The sequence below is a fragment of the Equus quagga genome, chromosome 10 (assembly GCF_021613505.1).
Source record: "Equus quagga isolate Etosha38 chromosome 10, UCLA_HA_Equagga_1.0, whole genome shotgun sequence".
In the NCBI taxonomy this organism is placed as follows: Eukaryota; Metazoa; Chordata; class Mammalia; order Perissodactyla; family Equidae; genus Equus; species Equus quagga.
The window spans coordinates 38,539,886-38,550,543 of NC_060276.1; the positions used below are offsets into that span (position 1 = coordinate 38,539,886).

General features: G+C 38.8%; 1 protein-coding gene across 1 annotated transcript in view; it reads right to left on the reverse strand.

Moving 5' to 3' along the window:
- The window catches only part of RADX (RPA1 related single stranded DNA binding protein, X-linked), a 67,857-nt gene extending 66,754 nt beyond the window's left edge, over nt 1-1,103 (reverse strand). Inside the window, exon 1 of the mRNA XM_046673769.1 lies at nt 464-1,103. Within this exon, the coding sequence (XP_046529725.1) occupies nt 464-1,103 (640 nt within the window). The remainder of the gene's footprint in view (nt 1-463) is intronic.
- Nucleotides 1,104-10,658: the final 9,555 nt, after the last annotated feature.

A 10,658-nucleotide genomic window follows, 5' to 3' on the forward strand; every position in this document is an offset into this window, starting at 1 on the left:
CAGGAATAAATTACAGAACATCCTTTTTTGAATAAAGGTTAAAACATGCAAAACCACAAATATCTACAACTTTGACGCTGAATTCAAATCTATCCACTCTCCAAGCAACACAGAAAGTACTATTTCCACAACTGGAATGCGAATGAAACTAAGATTAAGTCCGTGGTAGTCAAACGTATAATGAACACGAGGAATACTAACTACAACATCAGTACGTTCGCCAGATTAAATGTAAGAAGTATTCCGACACTTTCAGAATGGCCACTTCTACAACCAAAGCAAGATGCAGACCGTGTAAGTTTCATTAAGCCGGCGTCCCCGTCACTCGTGAAATCTCGTCTACTACCACTCCCGGCTTGTAATTAAAAATACCAAAGCACCTTCGTTTCCTTTCCCATGAACGCAAGCTCCTGAAAACTCTTTTCCGCCTACCCGTGCGCCGTCGTTCCCGCGAATTACTTACTGTTAAAATTGTGTTCCTCAGGTTGCTTGTTGGTTAACCAGATATCTCCATACGGATCTTCGTTATTCCACAGGGCCAGGTAATGACTCTTGCCGCCCCTTAAGGGCCTCTCCGGTATCTCCTCATGCGCTCTATTTCTGAAGGGCGTTTCTAAAGAAATAGCTTCCAGGGTCTCCCCACAGTGGACGTTATCTATGCACAGGATCCCCTGACCTAACCTTCTCTCGTTGTAAACACACGAGACTCTGGAAATTCTCATTTCTATGCCAACTTTAAGAATATTTTTATATACGAGAGAATTCAGGCTGGGGTCCAGGTAGCACTTCTCCTGGTACACCCCGTCCGAGATCGTCACATCATAGCAGTAAAGGGGAGGTTTGCGAATCCTGTCGCGGGGCTCATCCTCTAACAGGTATCTTTGGACGGCCACCACAGCGACAGGCACCACCTCCGAGGGCGTGACCCGCCGGCGAGGTGAGTCTGTTATTTGCTCAAGAACCTTTTGGATCCAGGACCTGGGCCCTTGGGCGTCGGCCCTTCCGACCCCTCCCAGGACCCCAACCCGATTTCTCTCAGAGTTCGGCAGGTATAGCCCACCATGTGAGGGGCCGGCCTGAGATTGGCCTGACTCACCAGACATTGTGGGGTAATTCCGTACCCTTTTCATTCCCAAAAGCTAGTTTCCCGGGTCTAAAGCTGAGAGGATAAGAAATCGCGCGCTCGAGCGACAATCGCTACTCTGCCCCAGCTGACTGACCAGGCTCCACCCTGTGGCGAGGCTGTAAAGGCGTTTCGTTTGCGCGCGCCGGCTCTCTCGCCCCGCCCCCCTCTGGGCGCGGTTCCTGGTCCGGGGCACTGTTGCTAGGCAGACACTCGCGCGCTTACGTAGCGGATCCTCTGTTCTGGTGCCCGCTGGATTGCCGGGAGAGGAGTAGGGGAAAAGCTTTGGTTGCCATGGTTCCCAAAGCGTAGCACGAGGGAGGGGTAGGAGCGCTCGTGTCTCTTCTAGAGGTGCCGAGAGGCCGTGGAAAAGAAAACGGGGCTGGAAGCGGGGTGCAAGTTGTCATAGTTCAGGGGTTTGGGGGTTTGGGCCTTGGACCAGCAACAGAAAGTAAATTAGAGGGGTCGGCCCAGGCTGAGAGGTTAAGTTCGCGGGCTCCGGTTTGCCGGCCCAGGTTTCATCCCTTCGGATTCTGGGCGCAGACCTAGCACCACTCATTAGGCCACGTTGTGGCAGCGTCCCACATAGCAGAGCCAGAGGGACCTACAACTAGAATATACAACTATGTACTGGGGGGCTTTGGGGAGAAGAAGAAGAAGGGTAAAAAAGATTGGCAACAGATGTTAGCTGAGGTGCCAATCTTTAAAAAAAAAAAGGAAGTAAATTAGAGTTGGTTAATATATATGAATGTGATGACATGGGTCTCCTGTAATACGAACGAAAACAGGTAATGTAGGCACAGCCTTCAGGACAGTCCTTAGCACAAAAAGTCCTCCGTAAACGTTGGTTGCTATTGGTATTAGCATTAGCATCGTTGTCTGTAGTGGCTCCCTGAGTGCAAGGTGGGTCAACTAGATTAAGTGCAAATAAAACCAGAAAATTGTAGAACAGGCTTGGTAAAGAGCTACCTTTAAATTAGACTTCTTAAAATGTACTTATGTTTTATACAATACCTGGCTTAACGTAGAGCTAGGATATAGAATTTCAGAAACTGCGTTTCTAAACTACAAGGAACTGAATGGATATAAAGTGGAAAAGCTGATAAGAATAGTTAGAATTAAAAATAAAACATTTATTATATGTACCCAGATGTGCCAGTACACATAGAATGTAGTAATTGTCCTAAGAATACTTTTCAAAGGTGTTTATAGTCTTGTTTTGATTATATTAATCTCCCTTTGCTCGCTATTTCATCATTCTTTATTCACTTTTTATGAAGTCCCTGCTATGAGGTAGGCACTGTTCTGGGTCCTTAGGGATAACAGTAGTCAGACACCTTTAGTAAAGATTCTTTTCACTGCTTGGGCTGAAGAACTGTGCCATTATTATTATTTTTTTTAATGAATATTCTCAATTTTTTTAAATTTTTTTAAAGATTTTATTTTTTCCTTTTTCTCCCCAAAGCCCCCCAGTACATAGTTGTATATTTCTCGTTGTGGGTTCTTCTAGTTGTGGTATGTGGGATGCTGCCTCAGCGTGGCTTGATGAGCAGTGCCATGTCCGCACCCAGGGTTCGAACCAACGAAACACTGGGACGCCTGCAGTGGAGCGCGCAAACTTAACCACTCAGCCACGGGGCCAGCCCCTGAACTGTGCCATTATTAATATTTAACTAATACACTCAATCTACACATATTTCTTGAGTGTCTGCTCTGGGCCAGATACAGTCTTACTATGGAGACCAAAAAGTATAATAAGGGGAAAGGGGCAGTAGTTAATATTTTATATAGAATATGATTAGGGAAGGGGTCTCTATTAAGAAGTTGAACACTGCAGAGACCTTCAGGAAGTGAGGGAGTGGGTATGTGGACATCTTAGGAAAGGACATTTGAATCAAAGGGAACAGCAAGAGCAGATTCCGTGAGTAGAAGGATGCTTGATATTTACAAGGAAATGCAAAGCCATTTGGCTGGAGTGGAGGGGTGAAGGGGAGAGTGGTAGGAGATGAAGTCAGAGAAGTCACAAGGCTCTATAGGCTTTCCTCTGTTTTGAGCAGAAGAGTGACATACTTCAGCTTGAGCCCCACTTCCTTCATGAAGCCTCCCATAAATGATTCATTCTAGAATAATCTTTCTCTTGTCTGTATCACCCATTTAACATTTATCATCTACTACCTTGTAATTAAAAACAACACTTCCAATGTATGTAGCTTGTCTCTCTAACTCAGGGTTTCTCAATCTGGACACTCTTGACATTTTGGGCCAGAAAATTATTCATTGTGGAAATGTCTTGTGCACTGGGGGATGTTTAACAGCATTCCTGGCCTCAACCCGCTAGATGCCTGTAGCTCTAACTCCCTGCTGCCCCAGCTGTGATAACCAAAAATATCCCCAGACATTGACAAATGTCCCCTGAGGGCAAAATAGCCCCTGGTTAGGAACCACTAGACTGTAAGCCTTTTGAGAGTAGAGACATTTATTCTTTATTGTTTCCTGTAGCTCTTCCACTACCGCTATGCATAAAAGGCACTCAAATCTTTTAAATAAATGACATATATAATTCCCACTGCCTCTCCACCAAAGGGACTATAATATATGAGTGCCTCTCTATAAACAAATGCAATACAGAAAAATCCAAATTTACAAAACACAGAATAAGTAAGCTCCCTGAGTGTAGGTTCTTTGTTATGTTCGCTGCTGAATCTCTGGTTCCAAAATCAGTATGTAGTATATAGTAGGCGCTCAATAGTAATTGTTTAATGAATAAATGAAATTATGGATTTTTATGAGATTTACTGCAGAAGTTATTAAATATCAACTATCTCTATTGTTTATCCAAAAAGAATTGGTTTGAAATATTTCAAATCTGCTCCATCGGCACCCCCTAAACTATATACTCAGTGGAATTTAGTCGTAACAGTAACATATTATCATATTCTGGGTCCTTCCAACCAATTCATAAAAGATGAATGTTGGCAGTGGTGCTCAATAGTTGGGTAATTACTGGAATGGGGAAGAAATAGCACCCATGTTTGTTTTTACAATACAGCACACAATAAAGGTGTACAATGACTATGGACACACATGGAGTCTTTTGTATTGTTCTACTGACAATCTGCTGATAGTGCATCTCCACAAGAATTAAGGTGTCTACTTGAGTAGTTGTCACACCTATGTATGAATGTTCCCTGGTGTGGCATTATGAGCACTTGCTTTAGGATTAATTACACAATATTAGAATAAGTAAGAGAAATGACTTTTAGAGCCAATAATGAGTCTCAGCTAGGTTATTGATTTTTTTCTCCCCTCAGACCTGGGCAATTTGTATAGTGCCCTTCAGAGCTTAAAATAGTAAAGGCAGGCAAGATAATACTTTATTTTATAAAATGGTGATGTGCTAAGATATTCAAATCATTTTAAATACACTATGAAATTTATTTTGTAGTCCACTAAATTTGGTGCAGATATCAGCCACATTGATTTTCCTCATCTTTAAAACTGGACTCATAAAAGTAGTCACAGTTGTTGAAAAATTGTTATTTCATATGGATAAAGTGCTTAAAACAGTATCTGGCACATACTAAGAGTTCAATAAATGCTAGCTATTGTTACTATTATTCTAAAAGGAAGATAAAGGCATGCCACAAAATCACAGAATGCCAGAACTATAGGGAGCCATTAGATACTCAATAATACACTGTTTTTAAACTGTGGATTGTGAGGCATTGATGAGGTCATGAAGTCAATTTATTGTTCACAATCGGCAATTAAAAATATAAAAAAGAATAGAACAGAAAATGTCAGAGTGCATCACACATAGTAAGGGTTAGGATTGCTTTGTAAGATTTTTGTTTCGGATTTGTTGGTATATATATATGAATACCGGGTTGCCATGTAGAATGTTTTTCTTTTAAAAAAAAAGGTTTTATTTTTCCTTCTTCTCCCCAAAGCCCCCCCAGTACATAGTTGTGTATTTTTAGTTGTGGATCCTTCTAGTTGTGGCATGTGGGATGCCGCCTCAGCATGGCTTGATGAATGGTGCCATGTCTGTGCCCAGGATCCGAACCAGCGAAACCCTGGGCCTCTGAAGCGGAGCTTGCGAACTTAACCACTCAGCCACGGGGCTGGCCCCTAAAATGTTTTTCTTACTATAGATTGTGGCCAGAATTTTTTTTTAAAAAGTACTATGGCTCAACCCCCTTTTATTACGAATGAAGAAACTGAGGTCCAGAAAAGGGGACTAACATGACCAAGATCACACAGTGATAAGTGACAGAATATCAGAACTACTTGCCAAGTCTCCTGATTACCGAGCCAATGTCCTTTCCATGACATGAAGTTGGACAGATCCTGGATTATCCCCAAATATATTTGTTTTTTATTTAGAATAATTTTGTTTTGGTTATTTTTATTTGAATAACCTTGTTTGATCTTCTCATTCATTTAACAATCCTTTCATTTATTTGCCTCGGGTAAGCAAATCAGCATCATTCCCTTGCCTTGGGCATTGGGCATTGGAAGCACACTTGTAGGTTCATTAAATTCATCAGATTATGACAGTGTTGGTTGAGCTGTGGGGGAGGAGGAAACAGAAGCGTGTTGACTAGTCGGTGCTAAATGGACATGGAGAGTTCGGATGCTATCTCAAAGAGTATTTAGGTAAGCTCTCTGAACATCACCACGGTAACAAAAGAGGACCTGAGAGTGGCTGCCTGGCAACCAGAGCACTACAGCCTCCAGCTCAGTGCTGCCCTTTCCCAACATCTTTCTCTTTTTAAGGCTGATCTTGATGATTTTATTAACTAAATTGCCTCTATATACAAGGATGGATCTGCATAGTTTATAATACCCCCTACCTCATTGGAATCAAGGATGTTCTAATGTTACCTTTCTATCAGATGTCAGATATGTTTTGATTTATGTGTTGGATGTACATAAAAAGTAGTCTCTAACAGGCTCACCATAACAATGGTTCTAGAGTCTTTTTGCCCTTCAGTTTCTCAAACAAATGCTCATGTTTGTCCCCATGACTTTGCTTATTCTGAGTACATATTAGATACCCATTAATTGGTTGATTGTTGCTGTTCCCCCCGCCTTCTCTTTTGTCCATTCAAATTCTACTATTTTTCATAAGGATCTCAGTGTGGTAGCTTTTCTTCTGAGTCTCAGTATTATATATCTGTAAGAGACTTGGATTTTAGAATATCGATTTGATCATTTTCAATTTATTGGGTCTTTGTTTCCTTGGTTATCAGAGAAAGGGTGACTGCCAGTACACTCCCAGGGTTCTACAGATTAATTTATTCCTGCTTATCCTCATTTGTCATCCTAATATGTATCCAGCATGCTTAATGTTTATATTCCTCCTCTCAAAAATTTCTGTTTGTTGAAATGTGTGGTTAAACTTTGATGACATTTTGGAAATCTGAACACCAGTATGTATACTGGGTCGCCTTACCTGAAATAGAGCTGGGCATAAAGTTGGTTCTCAATGGGCTATTTATTTAAAGATATCCATGTTAGTTTATTTTTAAAATGACAGCTTTATTGAAATATAATTCACAGAACATATAATTAACCCATTTAAAGTGGAGAATTCAATTCTTTTTAGTATACTCAGAGTTGTACAATCATCACCACAACCTAATTTTAGAACATTTCATCCTCCCATAAGGAAACCCTATACATATTATTAGGCAATTTCAATTCCAATTCCCTGCCTCAGCCACTGGCAACCACTAACCTACTTTTTGTAACTATGAATTTTCCTGTTCTAGACACTTCCTATAAATGGAAACATACACTGTGTCTGGCTTCTTTCACTTAGCATTATGGTTTCAAGGTTCATCCATGTTGTAGCATATTTCATTATTTGTTTTTGAGCAACAATATTTTATTTTATGGGTATACCACATTATGTGCATCTATTCATCAGCTGCTGGACATTGGATTGTTTCCATTTGTCACTACGATGAATAAGGCTGCTATGAATATTAGTGTAGGAAATTGTGAGTGAACGTATGTTTTCAAATCTCTTGTATATATACCTAGGACTGAAATTGCTGGCTCATATGGCAACTCCATGTTAAAATTTTTGAGGAACTGCCGAACTGTATTCCAAAGTCTTGCACCATTTTACATTCCCATCAGGAATGTACAAGAGCTTCAATTTTTCCATATCCTTGCTAACATTTGCTATTGTCCACCTTTATTTATTGTAGACATCCTAGTGGGTATGAAGTGGTATCTCATTGTGGTTTTGATTTGCATTTCTGTGAGAACTAATGATTTTGAACATATTTTATTGCCATTTTTTAATCTTCTTTGGAAGAAAATCAATTTAGATCCTTTGCCTATTTTTAAATTGAGTTATTTATCTCTTTATTACTGAATCATAAAACGTCTTCATATACTTTATATATTCTAGATACAATTCCCTTATCAGATATATGATTTGCAAACATTTCTCTGATTATGTGGGTTCTCTTTTTATTTTTTTGATGATATCCTTCAAAGAATAAAAATTTTTAATCTTTATATGTACATATATACTATTGCTTTTGCTTTTGGTGTCATAGCCAAGAAACCATTGCCTAAACCAAGGTCACAAAGATTTACTCCTATGTTTTTTAACTAGAAGTTTTATGGTTTTACCTGTTACATTTAGGTCTATGTTCCACTTTGAATTTATGTGGTGTGAGGTAGGTGTCCAACTTCATTGTTTGGCCTGCGGATCTAGGTGTCTCATCGCCACTTGTTGAAAAAACTTCTTTCCCCATTGAATTGTCTTGACAACCTTATCTAAAAACCAATTGACCATAATTTTAAGAGTTTATTTCTAGACTATCAATACTATTTCACTGATTTATAGATCTCTCTGTGTATTGCCACGCAATCTTGATAGCTGTAGCTTTGACGTGAGTTTTGAAATTGGGAAGTGTGAGTGCTCCAACTTTGTTCCTCTTTTTCAAGATTGTTTTAACTATTCTGGGTCCCTTGCATTCCCGTATGAATTTTAGGCTCAGCTTTATCAATTTCTGCAAAAATGACAGCTGGAATTTTGAATTGTAGATGTTAGTCCATTTGTATATTTTTTATCTTTATTGAGATATAATTGACACATAGCATTGTTTAAGTTTAAGGTGTACAATGTGGTGATTTGATACACATACGTATTGTGAAATGATTACCACAATAAGGTTAGTTAACACATCCTTCACCTCACATAATTAAGATTTTTTTGTTGTTTCTGTTATGGTGAGAACATTTAAGATTTACTCTCTTAGCAACTTTGAAGTATTCACTACAGTGTTATTAACTGTAATTACCATGCTATACATTAGATCGTCAGTATTTATTCCTCTTATAACTGGAAGGGTGTACCTTTTGACCAATATCTCTTCATTTACCCCGTCCCACAGCCCCTGGCAACCACCATTCTACTCTCTGCTTCTATGAGTTTGGCTTTTGTAGATTCCACATATAAGTGAGATCATATAGTATTTGTCTTTCTCTGTCTAACTTATTTCAGTTAGCACAATGCTCTCAAGGTTCATCTGTGTTGTCACAAATGTCAGGATTTCCCTTTTTTATGGAGGAATAATATATATATATATATATAAAATATATCTCACAGGTTTTTTTCTATTCATTTGCTGATGGACACTTAGGTTGTTTCCATGTCTTGGCTATTGTGAATAATGCTGCAGTGAACATGGCAGTGCAGATATCTCTTCAAGATCCTGTTTTCATGTCCTTCAGATAAACACCCAGAAGTGGGATTGCTGGATCATATGGTAGTTCAATTTTTCATTTTTTGAGGAACCTCCATACTGTTTTTCCATAGTGGTTGCACCAATTTATATTCCCACCTACAGTGCACGAGGATTCCCTTTTCTCCATATCCTAGCCAGCGTTTGTTATTTTTTGTCTTTTTGATAATAGTCATTCAAACAGATGTGAGGTATATCTCATTTTGGTTTTTGATTTGCATTTCCCTGATGGTTTGCGATGTTGAGTACCTGTTCATGTACTTCTTGATCATTTGTGTGTCTTCTTTGGAAAAATGTCTATTCAGGTTCTTTGCCCATTTTTTAAAGTGGATTATTTGTTTTTGCTGATGAGTTGTATGAGTTTGTTATGTATTTTGGATATTAACCCCCGTCAGATATATGGTTTGTAAATATTTCCTCCCTTTCCATACGTTGCTTTGTCATTTTGTTGATCATTTCTTTTGCTGCGTAGAAGTTTTTAGTTTGATGTAGTCCTACTTATTGATTTTTGCTTTTGTTACTTGCGCTTTTGGTGTCATGGCCAAAAGATCATTGGCAAGATCAATGTCAAGGAGCTTTTCCCCTATGTTTTCTTCTAGGAGCTTTACGATTTGAGGTCTTACATTTAACTCTTTAATCCATTTCCAGTTAATTTTTGTGAGTGGTGTAACATAGAGGTCTAATATCATTCTTTTGTGTGTAAATATCCAGTTTTCTCATTACCATTTATTGAAGAGACTATCCTTTTTCCATTGAGTATTCTTGGCTTCCTTGTCAAATATTAGCTGACCTTATATATGTGTGTTTATTTCTGCGCTATGTGGGTATCACTTGTAAAGTCTCATCTTTCATTTGTGATTTTTTATTTGAGTCTTGTCTCTTTTTCTTTTAAATTTAGTCTACTTAAGTGTCAATTTTGTTTATCTTTTCCCAAAACCAACTCTTAGTTTTGTTGATCTTTTCTATTATTTGTCTATTTTCTATTTTATTTCTTTCTGCTCTAATTTTCATTATTTATTTCCTTCTGCTAACTTTGGGCTTAGTTTGATCTTCTTTTTCTAGTTACTTGAAGTGTAAAGTTAGGTTCTTTATTGTTTTTTTTTTTCGTGAGGAAGTTTGGCCCTGAGATAACATCTGTTGCCAGTCCTTCTCTTTTTGCTTGAGGAAGATTGTCGCTGAGCTAACATCTGTGCCAATCTTCTCCTATTTTGTATGTGGGACACTGCCACAGCATGGCTTGATGAATGGTGTGCAGGTCCACGCCTGGGATCCAAACCTGCAAACCCCAGGCTGCCAAAGTGGAGCACTCAAACTTAACCACTACGCCACTGGGCCAGCCCCTAGGTCTTTCTTTATTCTTAATGTAAGAATTTATCACTGTAAAATTCACTCTTAGAACTGCTTTTCCTGTGTCCCTTAAGTTTTGGTATGTTGCCTTTTCATTTTCTTCGGTTTCAAGACATTTTTTAATTTCTTTTTTGATTTCTTCTTTGATCCATTGATTGTTTAGAAGTGTGTTGTTTAACTTCCACATATTTGTAAGTTTTCCAATTTTCTTCCTGTTATTGATTTCTAGTCTCATACCAGTGTGTTGGGAAAGGACAGTTGGTATTATTTCAATCTTAGTTTTTTTTTAAAGATTGGCACCTGAACTAACAACTGTTGCCAATCTTTTTTTTCCTGCTTTTTCTCCCCAAATCCCCGCAGTACATAGTTGCATATTTTAGTTGTGCATCCTTCTAGTTGTGGCATGTGGGAAGCTG